At 46.3% G+C, this 17,924-nt stretch overlaps 3 protein-coding genes across 3 annotated transcripts; 2 read left to right on the plus strand and 1 right to left on the minus strand.

The window, feature by feature from the left end:
- Positions 1 to 3,798: 3,798 nt before the first annotated feature.
- LOC117836868 (flavonoid 3'-monooxygenase CYP75B3) lies at positions 3,799 to 5,921 on the plus strand. Its single transcript, XM_034716385.2, has 2 exons — positions 3,799 to 4,938; positions 5,043 to 5,921. Exons 1-2 carry the CDS (start codon positions 4,039 to 4,041, stop codon positions 5,688 to 5,690), a joined length of 1,548 nt encoding a protein of 515 aa, XP_034572276.1. The 5' UTR covers positions 3,799 to 4,038; the 3' UTR covers positions 5,691 to 5,921.
- A 2,610-nt stretch (positions 5,922 to 8,531) lies between these two features.
- Positions 8,532 to 10,294, plus strand: LOC117835230 (GDSL esterase/lipase EXL3). The gene is made up of 4 exons (XM_034714599.2): positions 8,532 to 9,008; positions 9,081 to 9,211; positions 9,310 to 9,802; positions 9,913 to 10,294. Exons 1-4 carry the CDS (start codon positions 8,723 to 8,725, stop codon positions 10,095 to 10,097), a joined length of 1,095 nt encoding a protein of 364 aa, XP_034570490.1. The 5' UTR covers positions 8,532 to 8,722; the 3' UTR covers positions 10,098 to 10,294.
- Positions 10,295 to 10,661: 367 nt separating this feature from the next.
- On the minus strand, positions 10,662 to 14,070 carry LOC117835232 (F-box protein At4g35930). Its single transcript, XM_034714600.2, has 5 exons — positions 13,789 to 14,070; positions 12,025 to 12,443; positions 11,867 to 11,941; positions 11,280 to 11,389; positions 10,662 to 11,195 (listed from the first exon to the last, which is right to left on the minus strand). Exons 2-5 carry the CDS (start codon positions 12,364 to 12,366, stop codon positions 10,928 to 10,930), a joined length of 795 nt encoding a protein of 264 aa, XP_034570491.1. The 5' UTR covers positions 12,367 to 12,443; positions 13,789 to 14,070; the 3' UTR covers positions 10,662 to 10,927.
- Positions 14,071 to 17,924: the final 3,854 nt, after the last annotated feature.

Below are 17,924 nucleotides of genomic sequence, written 5' to 3' on the forward strand. Positions count from 1 at the left end.
AGTGGAATTCTGTAAGGGATAAAATTATTGAAAGTCAATGTGACATTCTTTATTTGCAAGAAACTAAGAGAGAACATATGGATTCTCTATTCATTAGAAAATTTTGCCCTCCTTCTTTTCACCAAGTTGAATTCCTGGCATCTCAAGGAGCTTCTGGTGGAGTGGCAGTTACATGGGAATCTGCTCCTTTTTATGACCATTTAGTTTTCAGGAATGATTTTACCATTGCTGTCGAGTTCACTTCAAAGAATAATGCTAGTGATTGGGTTCTCAATAATGTTTATGGCCCTTGCACATCATAGGGTAAGAGAGCTTTCATGTATTGGTTTAAACACATCCAAATACCAGATGATATACATTGGCTGGTTTTGGGTGATTTTAATTTGATGAGAGATCCAGCAAACAGAAATAAACCTAGGGGAGATGATAATAAATGTCCATATTTAATGATGCCATAAGTGCTCTTCATCTAGTTGAAATTCCTCTTCAGCTGAAACAATTTACTTGGACAAATAAACAGCACTCCCTCTTTTTAAAATATTTTTAGATTGGTTCTTTGCGTCTAATTCTTGGACCTTAAACTATCCTAACACTATGGCTTATCCTCTAATAATGGAAACTCCCGATCACACTCCTTGTGTTGTGAGCATTGGCATTGACATACCAAAGGGCAATATTTTTAGGTTTGAAAATTACTGGATGGAACATGATCAATTTATAGATGTTGTGGCACATGGGTGGTCCATACCTGTTAATTGCATAGATGAAGCAAAGGTCATCACTGCAAAGTTTTAGAATTTGAGAAGAGTTCTAAGGGCATGGCAGGCACGGTTATCTAACCTCAAGACCAACATCTCCAATGTCAAACTGATTCTCTTTCCTAAAATTAATTGAGGAATATCGAGATTTGTCTCTTTTAGAATGGAATTTTAAGGCAGTCCTGGATGAAAAATTGGTGTCCCTCCTGTACCAGCATAAGCTGTATTGGAAACAAAGAGGAACCATTAAATGGGTAAAATTTAGTGATGAAGACACTAAATTTTTTTATGCCAATGCCACTATTAAGCATAGAAGGAATTTCATCACAAACTTAGAGGACACCAGTGGTAACCTCCAATCACAACATCATGTTAAAGAATTAATTCTATGGGAAACATACAAAGAGAGGCTTGGTACTTCAGATTCTCATCTCATGGTGTTTGATCTAGAGCAACTTCTTCAAGTATCTGACAATTTACAATGTTTGAAAAAACCCTTCAGTCATGAGGAGATTGACTCTGTAATTCAAAATTTGCCTTCTGACAAATCTCCTGGGCCTGATGGCTTTAACATTGATTTCATTAAGAGATGCTAGCCTCTAATTAAACAAGACTTCTATGACCTTTGTGTAGCTTTTCATTCTGGAAATATATGTCTTATAAGCATTAATGGATCTTATATTACATTATTACCAAAAGTGAATAGGGCTTCTAAGGTGTCAGACTTCAGACCAATATCTCTCCGGAATACCTCCATGAATCTTCCGACAAAGCTTCTAGCCAATAGATTGCAGAAAGTCGTCATGGATATTATTCACAATAATCAATATGGATTTATCAAATCAAGGACCATACAAGATTGTTTGGCTTGGGCTTTTGAGCACCTGCACCTATGTCATAAATCAAAGAAAGAGATTCTGATTCTTAAATTGGACTTTGAAAAAACTTTTGATAGGGTTGAACATGAAGCAATGTTGAATATCATGAAACATAAAGGATTTGACATAGTGTGGCTGGATTGGATGCAACAGATTTTTAGTTTAGGAACTTCCTCCATCTTGTTGAATGGAGTTCCAGGGAAAACCTTTCACTGTAAATGACGAGTGAGACAAGGGAATCCCCTCTCTCCTCTACTATTTGTTTTGGCAGCTGATTTATTGCAATCTTTTCTAAATGATGCTAAGAGACAGGGGCTTCTCCAGTTGCCAATTCCCCTCTCACACAGTCAGAACTTCCCTATCCTTCAGTACGCAGATGACATGCTCATTATAATGGAGGGCTGTCCTTCCCAACTCCAAATACTCAAGGATATTCTTCAGTTATTTGCTCTCTCCATAGGCCTCAAATTTAACTACTCTAAGTCCATGATAGTGCCAATCAATGTTTCAGATGAAAGATTGCAAACTCTATCTCAACATTTTGGTTGTGCTATGGGAGCTTTACCTTTCACTTATTTGGGCCTGCCTCTAGGTCTCACAAAGCCAAAAGTGGAGGAATTCCTTCCGATAGTGTCTAGATGTGAAAAGAGACTAGTCAGCACCTCATCTTTTCTGTCTCAAGCTGGGCGTCTGGAATTAACCCATTCAGTTTTTAAAAACTGCTCTGCCTATGTTTTACATGTCTACATTTATCTTACATAAGTCAGTCTATAAGCAAATTGACAAGTATGGAAAACATTATCTTTGGAGAGGATCGGATATTAACAACAAATCACCACCAAAAGCAGCTTGGGAGATGGTTTGTCTCCCAAAGAAAGAGGGAGGTTTGGGAGTTCTGAACCTGCAAACTCAGAATGAGGCTTTGCTTCTGAAATTTTTGCATAAGTTCTTTAATAGAGAAGACATTCCTTGGGTACACCTAATGTGGGAGAAATACTATACTAATGGCAAGTTACCAAATCATGTAAAGAAAGGTTTCTTTTGGTGGAGGGATGTGCTGAAGTTGCTAGATAAATTCAAAGGTCTGGTAGTGATTACCATTAATGATGGTCAGACATGTCTACTCTGGAATGATCTATGGAAAGGTAGAGTTCCTGCTCAGGCATATCCTCATCTCTTCTCCTTCACCAAAAACTAATATATCTCCATTCAGAAATCTCAGGATATAGTGGAAATACAGCAATTGTTCCATCTCCCTTTATCAGCTCAAGTCTTGATCAACTGGTTCATCTCGCTCACAGTTTGGAGGATCTGGTTTTAAACAATGACCCAGATGTGTGGACATATATTTGGGGAACCCTTCTTTTTCATCGTCAAAAGTTTACCGCCATCTTACTGGCCATAGACAGGTCCACCAAGTGTTTAAGTGGCTATGGAAGTCACGTTGTCAGAACAAACATAAAATCTTTTTTTGGTTGGTCCTCAAAGACAGGCTCAGCACAAGGAATATCCTTAGAAGGAAGAATATGTTTCTTCCTTCATATGATTGTGTTCTATGTCAGCATGGAGGCGAGGAAACTTTATTTCATCTGCTGCTTGGTTGCTCTTTTGCACAGGAATGCTGGATTCACCTTGGCCTGTTCATAAATCTTTCTGATGAGCCATATTAAATATTAGAAAGATTTAGAACTCAATTGCAGGTGCAATTCTCTATGGAAATTATCATCATCATGAGCCGGAGCATTTGGATGGTCAAAAATGACCTGATCTTTAAAGGGGTCTCTCCCTCAATGTAATCATGTTTGATTCGCTTCAAATCAATTTTTATTTAGGGTATTCTTAGAGTAAAAGAAGACCGGAAACTCCCTATGGCCTTATGGCTAGAGCAGACATAACCTTTTTGATTTTCTTGTTTTCGTTATTTGTTTCGTAATTTCTGTTTGTAAGACGTGATTTTTTCTTTTAAATATATAATAGAACCGGTAGGGAATTCCCCCTCGTATTCCATAAAAGAGAGGGAGAGGGGTAGCTGGAACGAGCGGCTGCGGCATGCACGCAGCAGCGGGTAGCTGGCGCGTGCGGCCCAGCCGGCTGGAACAATCAGAAATTTCAGAACGTGGCACGCCGGAACTAGGATTTTTTGCTCCTTTCTCCTTCGGAAAAGTCACCAAAACGATAGCTGCTCGCCTGTCACAAAGGCAGGCCAAGACAAAGGAGATTCCAGGCTCACTCGATCACTCCCCACCCGTCGAAACATGCGGGTAGTAGGTTCGGATGACATCAGCTTGTTCGGTGGAGCACGCCAAGTGTACTATATATTGGTCGAACCACCACCCCCTCCTAGCTAACCGCGCTCATCACTCCAGCGTTGCCTCCCGTGCACCGCACCGGCCGGTCAAACCATGGACGTTCCGCTCCCGCTGCTGCTCGGCACCGTGGCCGTCGCCGCCGCAGCAGCCTGGTACCTCCTGCTCCGCCGCGGCGGGGGAGGGGGGAAGCGCCCGCTGCCGCCCGGGCCGCGGGGGTGGCCAGTGCTGGGCAACCTGCCGCAGCTGGGCGCCAAGCCCCACCACACCATGGCCGCGATGGCGCGGGAGCACGGCCCGCTGTTCCGGCTCCGGTTCGGCAGCGCCGAGGTGGTAGTGGCGGCGTCGGCGGCGGTGGCGGCGCAGTTCCTCCGCGCCCACGACGCCAACTTCAGCAACCGGCCGCCCAACTCCGGCGCCGAGCACGTCGCGTACAACTACCAGGACCTCGTCTTCGCGCCCTACGGCGCCCGGTGGCGCGCGCTGCGGAAGCTCTGCGCGCTCCACCTCTTCTCCGCCAGAGCGCTCGACGACCTCCGCGCCGTCAGGGAGGGCGAGGTCGCGCTCATGGTCAGGGAGCTCGCGCGGCAGCGAGGACCGGCGGTGGCGCTGGGGCAGGCGGCCAACGTGTGCGCGACCAACACGCTGGCCCGGGCGACGGTGGGGCGGCGGGTGTTCGCCGTGGACGGGGGCGAGGGCGCCAGGGAGTTCAAGGAGATGGTGGTCGAGCTGATGCAGCTCGCCGGCGTCTTCAACGTCGGGGACTTCGTTCCCGCGCTGGCGTGGCTGGACCCGCAGGGCGTCGTCGGCAGGATGAAGCGCCTGCACCGCCGCTACGACGACATGATGGACCGGATCATCAGGGAGAGGGAGGCCGCCGGCGGAGACGGCAACGACCTGCTCGGCGTCCTGCTGACCAGGATGCGGGAGCACCGGCCGCTCGCCGACGGCGAGGACGGCACCATCAACGAGACCGACATCAAAGCGCTTCTCCTCGTGAGTGTTACCCCTTCCCCGCGTGATCTCTTGATTGGACAACTCCCATTACTAACCTATTGTTTTCATGCGCTTTTTCTGGACCGTGGCATGCGTACCTTTAGAACCTGTTCACAGCCGGGACGGACACGACGTCCAGCACGGTGGAGTGGGCGCTGGCGGAGCTGATCCGTCACCCGGACGTCCTCGCCAAGGCCCAGCAGGAGCTCGACGCCGTCGTCGGCCGCGGCCGCCTCGTCTCCGAGTCCGACCTCCCGCGCCTCACGTACCTGACGGCGGTCATCAAGGAGACCTTCCGGCTCCACCCCTCGACGCCGCTGTCGCTGCCGCGCGTGGCCGCCGAGGACTGCGAGGTGGGCGGGTACCGCGTCCCCGCCGGCACCACGCTTCTGGTGAACGTGTGGGCGATCGCCCGGGACCCGGACGCGTGGCCGGAGCCCCTGGAGTTCAGGCCGGACCGGTTCCTCTTGGGCGGGCCGCACGCCGGCGTGGACGTGAAGGGCAGCGACTTCGAGCTCATCCCGTTCGGCGCCGGGAGGAGGATCTGCGCGGGGCTCAGCTGGGGCCTGCGGATGGTGACGCTCATGACCGCCGCGCTGGTGCACGGGCTGGACTGGCACCTCGCCGGCGGCGTGGACGCGGACAAGCTGGACATGGAGGAGGCGTACGGGCTCACCCTGCAGCGCGCCGTGCCGCTGATGGTCAGGCCGGAGCCCAGGCTGCTGCCGTCTGCCTACGCATCAGTGGAGTGATGAACGAAGCGCATGGAAAAAACCGCAACAATAGTTGTTGAATAAATGAATCGTGTGCACCTCTAGATGATGCTTTGTTAGCTTGTCAACCAGATGTTTTCTCGGATGAGAATCGAGGTGTTTGGGATGACGGGCGTGGCGTGCATTGCCGGGGTCCGGAGGTTATGGCCCCGGTTAGTTTGTAATCCGTGTGCTTTATTTACATATGCAACGAGACAAAATGCTGCTGTATGTGATGTGTGCAGGTGTAAATGATCACACAACAGATTCAGTGGGTTGAACGGTCAGTACGTACTTTTATTATTGCGACACTTAGGAATTAGGATGGATCCTGTAGGTGAAGAAGCTGCTAGGAGCCCAGGACATTCGATAAAATCCAAACCATTTATCCTAATTTATCACGATGGTTAAATTAGTAGATGAGGTCTAAATTTTCCCAAACTCTACAGGTGTGTTTTATAAGATACATAGGTTCCATTTTGCTGACATTCACAGGTATAAATGATAGCACAATTTTAATGGCTCCGACTCTAAAGAGTTAATCGGTATCTCACGCATTCTAGCAGCGATCACTAGCCATGTTGGCTGGACTCAGTTATTAGCAAATGATCGTATCCAATTTAGCTCAAATATGGCATGCAGACTAAATAATCTTTTTTTTCATTTCAAATGTATAAATACGGACTACAGGGCCTCGAGTGGAATTTCTATTTGCATGTTAATGGTCAATTGAATTCAAACTTCCCAAGGGCACTTCCAACGGAAGAAACCATCGTAGTTTCCATAGTTTAGGATATTATATCAAGAAATCATCCTTCACAATGCAATTTTTTTATCTAGAGTCTAAATAAAAATCCAACCAATTATTCTCCCTTCTAGTACCAGATCATCTATGCATCATGTAAAGGAGCTCGAGTGACGGGTAGCAGCGGTGCAAGCGCAAAGGATCCGGCGGTAAGCAAGAAGAAACTACTTGGGTCTCCCCAATGCAGATTCGCTGATTTCTTGGCCCATCGGTATGCGTGAGGACTTGATTTCCTCTCCAGAAAATGGTTTCTCTCTCTCCATAATAAATCTACTGCCACATCAGCAAATTATTTAGTTGGTATGACAATTAAAAGGGATAGAAACTATCATCAATGTTTCATTTTCATTAGGACTGCCCTAAAAAGGTCAACAATACACTGCTACCTATTACACACGAATGCTTTAATGACATGTACTACGTACGAAATGATTGGCTGTGGCACCTGGGTCCATTTTTCATTGTAGACGATTGGTAGAGCTTCATTCATTTGCTTTTATTTGTTTGTCTCCCAATTATATATGTCACCGGTATTGTTTATTAAACATTCCTGAACTTGTCTTGTGGTATCATCTAGGTCCTAAACTTTCAAAATATATTTTTTTTAATCCCCCAAACTTGTATCAAGGTGTCATCTGGGTCCCTAAACTCTCAAAGTGCATATTTAGGTCCCAAACTTGTTCTCAGGCTTCATCTTCATCTAGGTCCCTAACTCTCAAAATACATTTTCAAATCTTAAAACTTATCACCTGCCGCTGATGGCAATACTTCCTCCTCGCTCGTTATCTTTACAACCACCTTATGCTAGTGATCACGCATGTATTGATTGATGCTTGATTGGGGGATTTTAAAATGCACCTTGAGAGTTTAAGGACTCGAATGACACCCTGAGACAAATTGGGGGAACTGAAAATGTGTTTTGAGAGTTTAAAGATCCGAATAGTATCTTGAGACAAGTTCATGTACCTAAACATACATTCTGAGAGTCTAGGGACTTAGATAATATCCCATTACAAGTTTAGGGATTGCCTGTGTATTTAGTCTAGAGCATTCCCGTCCTCCCTACCAGCCGTACCATTTTACGAATTTACAAAAAAATAAGTTAGCATATTTATTAAGGTTTCATTTCAATTTGACTGTCGGTTTATAGTGTTGTAGTTGTTTACGTGCCCACGATGACTAGAACATTTGGGCGTCAAGGTTCATTATACTAGGGTAGATTTCTTAATGGAGATGATCAGATGAAGAAGCAAATACATCAAAATGCTTATTTTCTGTCTTTTTTTTTGTCTTCTCGCTTTTTGGGTGTTTAAACTTTAAACGATGTGCATATTCGAATGCTAATTAGGAGGACTAAACATGAGCTAATTATAAAATTAATTACAGAACTCCTGGGCTAATTCGCGAGATGAATCTATTAAGACTAATTAATTCATCATTAGCAAATGGTTACTGTAGCATCACATTGTCAAATCATGGACTAATTAGGCTTAATAGATTCGTCTCACGAATTAGACTCCATCTGTGTAATTAGTTTTGTAATTAGACTATGTTTAATACTCTTAATTAGTATCAAAACATCCGATATGACAAATGCTAAAGTTTAGCACGTGGGAGCCAAACAGGACCTAAGACGAAACTTTTGTATCTTTGTTTCAATTCGACAGAAATGCGAAGGAAGTTTTCCACTCGGCTGTTCCTGCAGGCTGGAAGAGGTAGATGGGTTTGGTAAGAACATTCGCGCATCTGCTGCTTATATTACTTGCAACGTTCCACCGAGGCACCGACAGGTTCAGCAGCAGTTTTTTTTAGAAGCCACCAGCAGAAATTTGGTTGACGTTGTTTTATTCCGGATAACCATCGCACTCGACATTTACGGTCACGGCCACAGTGTCAGTGGACCAAGCTAGAATTAGCGTAAACACACATTGCCACGTACTTACGCCATCACTGTATCCCTCCAGCTATCAAGCTCAGTTATTAAACGGGCCAAGGGCCAAGGCAGTTAGATATAGCTAGCCTCACTCCAAAGAAAACCAAAGTGTAAGTTTGCCAAAACTTGTGAATCGTTATCAGCAAAATCGAGTAGTGCAAGAAATGCTGGGGAGATCATACAAGCCACGGCCAGAAAGTCTCTCCAACTTACTCGAATCCTCTGCTATTATATTTGCACCGCCTGCAACAAGAAGAACGGCATGCGTCTGACAGGCAGAGATCGAGCACCGACATGGCGAGCAGACCAGCGGCGTCACGATCTCTCCTTTTCAATGTTTTCATGATCGCGACGGCGGTGCTCATGCGTCGGCTTTGCTCCGTTGATGCTTCGGCGACGGCGAACCAGCAGACGCGGCCGCCGGCGCTGTTCGTGTTCGGGGACTCCATCGTGGACCCGGGCAACAACAACGCCCTCACCACGCTGATCCGCTGCAACTTCCCACCCTACGGCCAGGACTTCCCCGGCCACAACGCCACCGGCAGGTTCAGCAACGGCAGGGTCCCCAGCGACATCCTCGGTACGTACGCAACGGTAGCTTGTTCGTCGACCAGGACGCGTCGTAAAAACCTGTCGTCGTCGTTTGGTGCAGCCAGCCGGCTGGGCATTAAGGAGTACTTGCCGGCGTACCTCGGCACGGAGCTCAGCGACTTCGACCTGCTCACCGGCGTCAGCTTCGCCTCCGGCGGATGCGGCTTCGACCCCCTCACCGCCGAGCTCGTGGTAGCCAATCGCCTGTTCCAAGAACTCCGAACCTGCAAACTCTGCATTGTTCCGCATTTCTGATTTTAGTTGTCGCATGCGTGCCGTGTCATCATCAGTCGGTGCTCACCATGGACAACCAGCTGGACCTGTTCAAGGAGTACAAGGCGAAGCTGGAGCGCGTCGCCGGCGCGCGGCGCGCCGGCGAGATCGTCTCGACGAGCCTTTACATGGTGGTGACCGGCACCGACGACCTGGCCAACACCTACTTCACGACGCCGTTCCGGCGGGACTACGACCTCGAGTCCTACATCGACTTCGTCGTGCGGTGCGCCTCCGACTTCATCCGGAAGCTGCACGGGGAGGGGGCCCGCCGGATCAACATCGCCGGCGCGCCGCCCATCGGGTGCGTGCCGTCGCAGCGGACCAACGCCGGCGGGCTGGAGCGGGACTGCGTGTCGCTCTACAACCAGGCCTCCGTCGTGCTCAACGCAGCGCTGGAGAAGGAGATCAAGCGGCTCAACGGCAGCGCCGAGCTCCCGGGCTCCGTGCTCAAGTACATCGACCTCTACACGCCGCTGCTCGACATGATCCAGCGTCCCGGCGCCTACGGTGAGCGCGCAGGCACTCCCTGCAACTGCAAGCACACACGAATCCTACCCAAAATTGCGTCGCGATGCGAGTCGATGACGCCATTTCTAACTTATCTCCCCGTGTTCCAGGATTCGACGTGACGAACCGGGGGTGCTGCGGGACGGGGGTGTTCGAGGTGACGCTGACGTGCAACCGGTACACGGCGCACGCCTGCAGGGACCCCAGCAAGTTCCTCTTCTGGGACACCTACCACCTCACCGAGAGAGGCTACGACCTCCTCATGGCGCAGATTATAAACCGATACGGGCTCTGAAATGGATGTGGTGACAGCACGGGAGATTTTGGGATTATAATGGCGGCGGGCGGGCGGGCGGGCGCAGTTTATATATACTTCAGAGGCTTCTGATGAATCTTCAGTATCCTGATCGAATTGAGTGTCTTTTGATGTTGTAGCTGAACCACACAGCTAAAGCAATCAGCAGTTCAATATAATATCCCCAGTTTGTATTATGATAACATGCGAGTAGCTAATTGCTTATTTCGGTTGCAACAAGAAACTTGGAGCTTCTGATGCTGAAAACTGTATCTAAACATAATCAACAATGTAGGTTTTACTTTACTGAATAAAACTATCAACGATACAAATACTACTCCCAAACATAGCCGAATTCAAGGATGAACAAAGAAACAAAAGTAATTGACAAGGTTGTGCGTGCCACTGAAGTTCACAAACTATTTGACACGCATGCGAATTCACCCAGACCTCGGATCCTTTGCTCTTGAAGGGTCCAACCTGATTTCAACTGACCAAAGGCAATCATAGAAAAGCAATGCCTCCAGAATCCTGACTCATGATCAATAATGGAAAGTACACCACTTTTGCAGGCAAAAAGGATAATAGGTATAAATAAATACATAAAAAGGTCCATTTTATTATGTGCTATATACAAAACCATCGAATAAAGCAAACTGGGTACTAATGACATAAAAGGGTATATGGCAGTCTAACACTACTCTAAAACCTAAACCTGACCACAATAATCTAAGATGCCAGATAGGAGCTGGCACACAAAATTCGTACCAAGGGGCTTGACACGGATAAACTATACACTATTGATTGAAAGCAATACAATTGTTGGATCTTCAAAGAAGCTTATTCTGTGCCACTGCTTCGCAAAGCTCCTCCTCGTATCGTAAAACTCTAGGTGAGGGTGCAGTTTTGGATACAGGCCTTGGCAGTCCTGGTGGCACTGAACGTCGGAGACGCTTTGAAGGAAAAGTAGAAGACTCCTGGAAAAGAACAGCTGTGATCGGCTTCACATCAACCAGCTTGAGGCGTGATAGGCGAGCAGCATGTTTTGGGGCCCGAGGTGTCCTTGGGGTGGAAACACGCACATCTTTGCCATCGATTCTATTGACCATGTATTGTTATTGGAAGACGTTAGAGTGTTACATAACTCAGCATTATATGTAAAGCAAATAAAATGTGGCTAACCTCAAGAAAGGCCAATGCTCTGTTGGAAGAGGAGTCTTGTTCAGGAGTAACTCCTGTCTGCTTCGATCTGGTGTAGTATAGTTGAAATGGTACTGCCTGGCCAGTTCAACCTAGTTTGCATTACCCTTATAAGTGAACTTGGCAATAGAAATAAGAGTAGATCACAAGCTGAGAATGCAAAATAAAACATATAGAATGTTGAGCGTGCAAATTAACTCAACAAGTAGATTGTTGGCATGCAAGAAAAGTGACAGAGTTGCCAAGAATGCAATGATTCACAAGTATATTATCCCAGGATGGCAAGATTTGAAACTAAAAATGGAATATGCAAGTAGGTCATGTAGAACAATATTTGATAACTGAAGAGCAAGCAACATTTTTTGCATTTTGCAGTACCAGATACCATCATTGATCATTGTTGGTCAGTAGAGAATAAGGTAAGTCTAAAAGTAAGACTATCTGTTTCCTCACCTAGCTGACATCAGTTACTCTGCTTTGGAAATATATGTAATGAACTAGGAAATGAGAAAGGAAATGTTATACTACTTGACAAATAAAAGATGCAGCAACTGAAAGATGATACTTACTGCTTTTCGAATCCTTTTGGAAACATGGAAAACAGCCTTCAATTGGTCATGGTGCAAGCAACACATGATCTTGATCTTTGCAACAAAACAATAGAAATCAGGCCACAAATATAATGCACACAAAAGCCAACAAAAAGGTGGCTGTTTCAGTTCCATACCAGCAAATCAAGTGGAAGCGATTCAAGTCTTGAATCACCATCAAACTCAGCTGCAACAGGAGTCCTCGGAGTCCTTGGCAATATCTGCCCCTTATTGCTACCAAATGGCTCAAAATTGAGTCTTGCGGGGGACAAAATTGGTGTAGTACTTTCTATGATAATCCCAGCCTGTGGTGATATCTCCAGCTCATCTTTTGCATTCAACAGAATCCTTTTTTTCCCTATGTCCCTGCTGGTACTCCTACTATAACGAATCTGAGCCAGGGCACCAGGTTTCAAGTACTTGTTCTTTGCATTTTTCACTCGTTTCTTTTGCTTCAGAGTCACTGACCCAGACCCCATGGTGATTGCAATTCACGGTTAAATTAGAAGTGTCAGGTGTCGCAGAACTTCGATTCTCGTCCAGTTTCATCTCTCAGCTTCAGTACAAGGGAAGAGAAATAAAGAAATTAGGATAACCAAAAATTATCAGTGTCACAAAGCTTTTTAAGAAACCAATCACTTTGCGGAAAAACACCCAGACAGAACAGATTTATCTATATTAACATGTGTATCCATCATTTAACTAGGATGCAAGAATATCCTTTTCTGGGGGGAAAAACAAGAATCCATGTCTACCAGAGTCTTATGCTACCATGTGGGCTCCAAAGGGAATCAATGTTTGACATTATTGAACTAGATTTACAAATATCAACTTTAAATGGCTAACAGTAGAGAACGGGTAACAAATCATCGGATGTGGCATGCTGATTACTTGAAGGACATGAAATGCATGTTTTTTTCTTGAACTGAAGCTTATCAGGTAGTTTTTTTTTCCAGGGGGAGGGGAGATAGATCTGGATGAATGTATGATCCTGCACCAAGCACAACATAAGAATATACCAGGATCAACACCTTCCATTTTATTCTGCCTCAAGCGCATGCACAGAGAACACAGATATATGCATGCAAAGACAAATGTTAAAACCAAGCTTGGCTGATTGAATATTACAAACAAAAGATTATCGATAAATATTTAATCCTTAACTAGTACTCCCAGTAGTAGTACTTAGTACTGCTAGTACTGAACTTTTGCCAATTATTGTTGTAGCATCGATTAAATATTTGACTAGTAGTATTAAGTACTACTAGCACTAGTACTGAAATTTTGCCAAATGCCAATTGGTGGTACAATAATTGTCGTAGCATCGATTAATGCTTCATCCCTGACTAATAGTAGTATTAAATAGCAATGGAATTTTGACGATTAGTACAACCATTGTTTAGCACCAACTGAATGTGCAATCTCTAGTGTACAACTTACAAATTTTGAAGTGAACTCTTTAATATGACCTATTAGCATTTACAGCAAGTATAGGACATTACAAACAGCTTGTATCAAAACACCATGATACAATTTGTGGGGGACGGTATGGCCGCTCAGAAAATTAGACCCCAAATCTACCAGAGATCCAGGCGGCTAACATTAGATTCCAACTTAAAAATACATCAAATCGACACACTCAAGCATCTCCACAGCACCGCAGAAGCAGCGGAAACCGCCGCCCTCATCGCGCAGCAGCAGATCTAGGGGGGCATGAATCATGAAGCGCCACGCGCACCCCGCATCCAATCCGCTAGCAACCGAATCACGCGCCAAGAGAGGTAGCGCTAACAGGTTTCCCCGCCCGAAAGAATACAGCCAAAGACGCCGTCTTTGTAAGGAGTAGGAGGAGGAGGAGGATAAGCGGAAGCAGAGGCGGGAGGACGGATCGAATGGTTTACCTGAAACAGGGCAGGCAGGTCATGACCCAGCAGCTCCCATCACGCGCGAAGGGAAGCCCGGAGATCGGGACGGCGCGAGCTGGGCTGGTGGCTGCTCTCCCCCACGGGCCACGCCGCCGGCGAGGGCGAGGCCGGACTGTCGGAGGAGGAATCAGCTGGCGCCTGGTGCCGGCAAACCGCACTCCCACGGCGGCTCGGCAGTAAATTGCTCCTCCCCTGTTTTGGCTGGGAGCTGAAATCGAGAATCGAGGGGTGGAGAGAGAGACGCGGGGTTGGGTTTTGTACGAGGGCGGGGGGAAGTGGGGGTGAGAGGTGGGAGCCGTGGAGGGAAATCCGAAAATTTTCGGCGGGGCTTGGCGCCAAAACGAGCTCGGGGGTGAGGACGCGGCGCGGGGCCCACCGCTAGGGTGGGTGCAGGACAGCAGGAGGATCTGGAGCTGGAGCCCGCGGCGGGCGGCGTCTCGGGACGTGGGCCACCCCAGCCGTACGTGCGCGGGGCGGAATCCCGATGGCGAGACGCCGAGACGACCGACGCCTTCCAAAGTAACCGAGCTCGGTCGGCGCCTGGCTCCCCCTCTCTCTCTCTGACCACCGGGCCCCTGCCCCCGACGGCGTTTGTTGGGGATCGGGTGGCGCCAGGTGGGCCCACGTGTTCCCACAGTCACAATTCACAGCACAGGTGTGGGTGCCATCCATCCTGACATGGCGGGTGGGTGGGGACTGGGGAGGTGGGATGGGCTGCTGCCGCGGCGGGCTACGCGCGTGCAGGTGTCTGCGGCGCGGGAACCGCGGACCCCACCACCCCTCGGGTCTCTCGGCGGGATCCGATTCTGCTCTCTTTCGTTCCGTCGTTCGTTCCGTTGGGGTGGGTTCCGTCGGGACGGGGGCGCATCGGCACCGCAAACCGCCATCGTGCCGAGGGCATCGGGTGCTGTGGGTGCTGACTGACTGGCAACGGCACCGTGCGCCCCTCGCTGAGGGTTGAGCCGGAGCGGACCGGACCAGCAGCTGCGAGACCATCCGTGCGTGGGCTATCCAGCCAGATGGTGTCGGCAGTCGTACGGCTGCATTTGGTAGTGCAAATTGTTCTGTTTGCCAGCTTTTAATCCAATGATGATGCCGTCGTGACTTTATGCCCCTTTAATCGAAGAGGTGATATCAACGTATATCGTGCTTGGAACAAATGTGTAGAGTATATACTACGTAGTATCTTACAAGCAACCCCACATGCTTAACTTTATCTAGTATCACCATGATTGTGGTCTGTCGGTGTACAACATTTTCCACATTAAATACCTGTTATTCCTAGAATGGCAGAGCACCGCACGGCCACATCCCTGCGTGCTCCCTTCCCGTGGAAATAAATAGGACTCATGTATGTTGTGAGCTCTCCAAAACTGCAGAAGTTAGGATGGGGATGAATAATCTTTGGTTAAGCATATAATCTTTGAAGGACACCTCCGACAGTGTGGATTATTGAAGGAGATTAGCATCAGAGAGCATGACGTAAGTTCAGTGGAATCTTGCAATGGTCGTCATAGAATCGAGCTCACAACAACATTTCACTAAGGATGATAAAGTAGGACTTTGATCCATTTTTGTGGAAGAACCTTTGCTTGGAAATGGGTAATGGAGGTGGGCGTCCTAACAAACTCTATCTAACCCAAGTCGAAGAAGATGTAGGTGAGGGGCAAGCCACTGGGTCCATAATAAGCTCGAGTAAATCCAGGTAAATGGAGGGGAGGGGTTTGTTTAATTCAGTCTCACCTCATCCTTCTAGTACTTCTAGTGCTTGACAACAAATGTTATCTCGGCGATTGTATCAGGATCGAGACCAACAGTCTCATAGATCGTCTCATACATTAATATGTATGATTTTTGTTGATGTGGAAAAAAAAGGTAATGAGAGAAATTTGGTGAAAATTTGAATTTTTTTAACAAAAATTGAGGGGGCCTTGGCCCCTGCGCCCACTTACCTCCGCCACCGGATACATTACTATCTGAGCTTGTCTGCGTATTGTATGGGGACCGACGGGTTGTGTATGTGCAATGTAGGTTTCCCGATTCGTGCCATCACCCATTTTACTCAATTGTTATTGTTCTCTCTTTCAAATTGCTGGGCTTTTATTAAGAACCACTTCACATACTCCAAACCTTTACTCAACTCAAGCAAGCTTTAATTACCTTAATCAACTCACTCTGCTCTACTCCATCTTTACTCTTTAACGCAAGCTGGATGCCCGGATTTGTTGGCTGGACCGCCTCCATCTCTCGGGGCAACTCCATGTACGTGCTCCGACCCGACGCGTCGCCTTGCTCATTTTTCGGTGCTAGGTTTTTGTTACTCGTAGACCGTAGCTGGTTGTCTCGCTCTGATTGCGTCGTGGTTGGGTGAGGAGGAGCGTTCGGTTCAAACGTTGCGTGATGACCTGTTGTAGCTTCCAGGTCTCGCTTCCTTTGCAACCTAGGTCTTGTTTAGTTGCCCAACTTTGGACAACCAAAAATACTGTAGCGCAACTGTAGCGTTTCGTTTGTATTTGTGAATTATTGTCCAAATATTACTAATTAGGCTCAAAAGATTCGTCTTGCAAAGTACAACAAAACGGTGCAATTAGTTTTTGATTTCGTCTACATTCAGTACTCTATGCATGTACCGCAAGTTTGATATGATGGGGAATCTTCTTTTTACATAGTGTCAAAGTTGGAATTCTTTTTACATAGTGTCAAAGTTGGAATTTTGGGAGGACTAAGCAGGGCCCTATAGGAGCTTCCTTAGCCTAGATTCGATTCTATTTTTATGGAATCGATGGAGGTTACGACATCTAGATTTGTACTTTCAGTTGCAATAGAAACTATTGAATCCCATTCAGCTGGTACAAGTTACCATGCACATAGGCATGGCTCTGCTTTTGGAGTTTTGTGCAGCGTAAACTGTACACATTTCAACCAGAAGCAATTGCCTGGCACCAAAACGACACTGATTGCTGCTGCTTTCTGATTGGTCAACCATGTTTCTGCTGTGGAATGGAAAAAACTTTGTGCCCAGGTTGCCACAGCTGAAAAATGCCACCTCATGTAATGCTTTTAAGGTCACTGACTGGCGAGAGAACCGTGAAAAGGCTGAGATTGTCCAAGGCTCTATTCAAAAAGCCGCATCTTAGTTCGTTATGCTCAGTTTTCCTTATTCCTGATTTATCTGTTTATCTATTTTAAAATATTGGACCATCCTAACCTCGTCATATAACAAAATCTCTACTATACACTAATAATAGTACTTCACTAACTTCATTCATGGAGTAGTGCAAATGCATTGTAAGTAAAACCTCTGCAATGAGTGATACATGCTAACCTTGCAGACATATTACAATGTTTTAATTGTAATTCTGAAAGTTGCCAGACTACGTCCCAACAACCAGTTTAAAACTCAGTTGAATATTATATGTCTGAATATACCATGCTGGTAACAACCTATAGACAAATGTATGTTGCATGTTCTAAAGAAATGTTTTTGCCTTCAGATTGATTTTGTAGCAAGCAAATTGTCCTGATCCTATACAGACCATAAATAGACTCAAATTCAGATATGTGTACATAGTGCAGCCTTTTATCCATCAGACTATTATGTCAAGGTTGTTCTCATGGTTCTTAGACTCAAATTCATATCAATGTACATACTTCAGCCTTCTATCCATCATACCACTGTGTCAAGGTTGTTCTGACGGTTCTTTGAATGCGGTGGTTTTATAGTTCTCATCGAGCCTTATGATACTGCTTATTGGTGTTAGGCTATGTATTTTTCTTTCAACTTATTCTTTATGGAACCGGAAAACAATAAGGGAGCCAGTAACCCGTCGGTACTTCATGTATTGCAATATAAATATTTTATCACCTGTAGCAATGCACGGGCATGCACCTGTTCCGAAACATTAATTCGTCTTACATTTAGACAGTTTTTTCTTACAAAATAAGTTCAAAGACTATTCAAAAAGTCGCATCTTAGTTCATTATACTCAATTTTCCTTATTCCTGATTTATCTGTTTATTTGTTTTAAAATATTGGGCCATCCTAACCTCTATCATGGCATTCAATGAATATTAAATGGTTCTGTTTGATGGAAAATAGAATACGTGCTATT

This window comes from Setaria viridis, chromosome 9 (assembly GCF_005286985.2).
Source record: "Setaria viridis chromosome 9, Setaria_viridis_v4.0, whole genome shotgun sequence".
Classification (NCBI taxonomy): Eukaryota; Viridiplantae; Streptophyta; class Magnoliopsida; order Poales; family Poaceae; genus Setaria; species Setaria viridis.

Coding starts and splice junctions, on each gene's coding strand:
- LOC117836868 (XM_034716385.2), top strand. CDS start 4,039: ATGGACGTTCCGCTCCCGCTGCTGCTCGGCACCGTGGCCGTCGCCGCC. Junction 4,939..5,042: donor ACATCAAAGCGCTTCTCCTC/GTGAGTGTTACC, acceptor GCGTACCTTTAG/AACCTGTTCACAGCCGGGAC.
- LOC117835230 (XM_034714599.2), top strand. CDS start 8,723: ATGGCGAGCAGACCAGCGGCGTCACGATCTCTCCTTTTCAATGTTTTC. Junction 9,009..9,080: donor GGTCCCCAGCGACATCCTCG/GTACGTACGCAA, acceptor CGTTTGGTGCAG/CCAGCCGGCTGGGCATTAAG. Junction 9,212..9,309: donor CCCTCACCGCCGAGCTCGTG/GTAGCCAATCGC, acceptor TGTCATCATCAG/TCGGTGCTCACCATGGACAA.
- LOC117835232 (XM_034714600.2), bottom strand. CDS start 12,366: ATGGGGTCTGGGTCAGTGACTCTGAAGCAAAAGAAACGAGTGAAAAAT. Junction 11,390..11,866: donor CCAAAAGGATTCGAAAAGCA/GTAAGTATCATC, acceptor AATGCAAACTAG/GTTGAACTGGCCAGGCAGTA. Junction 11,196..11,279: donor GAGCATTGGCCTTTCTTGAG/GTTAGCCACATT, acceptor CATGGTCAATAG/AATCGATGGCAAAGATGTGC.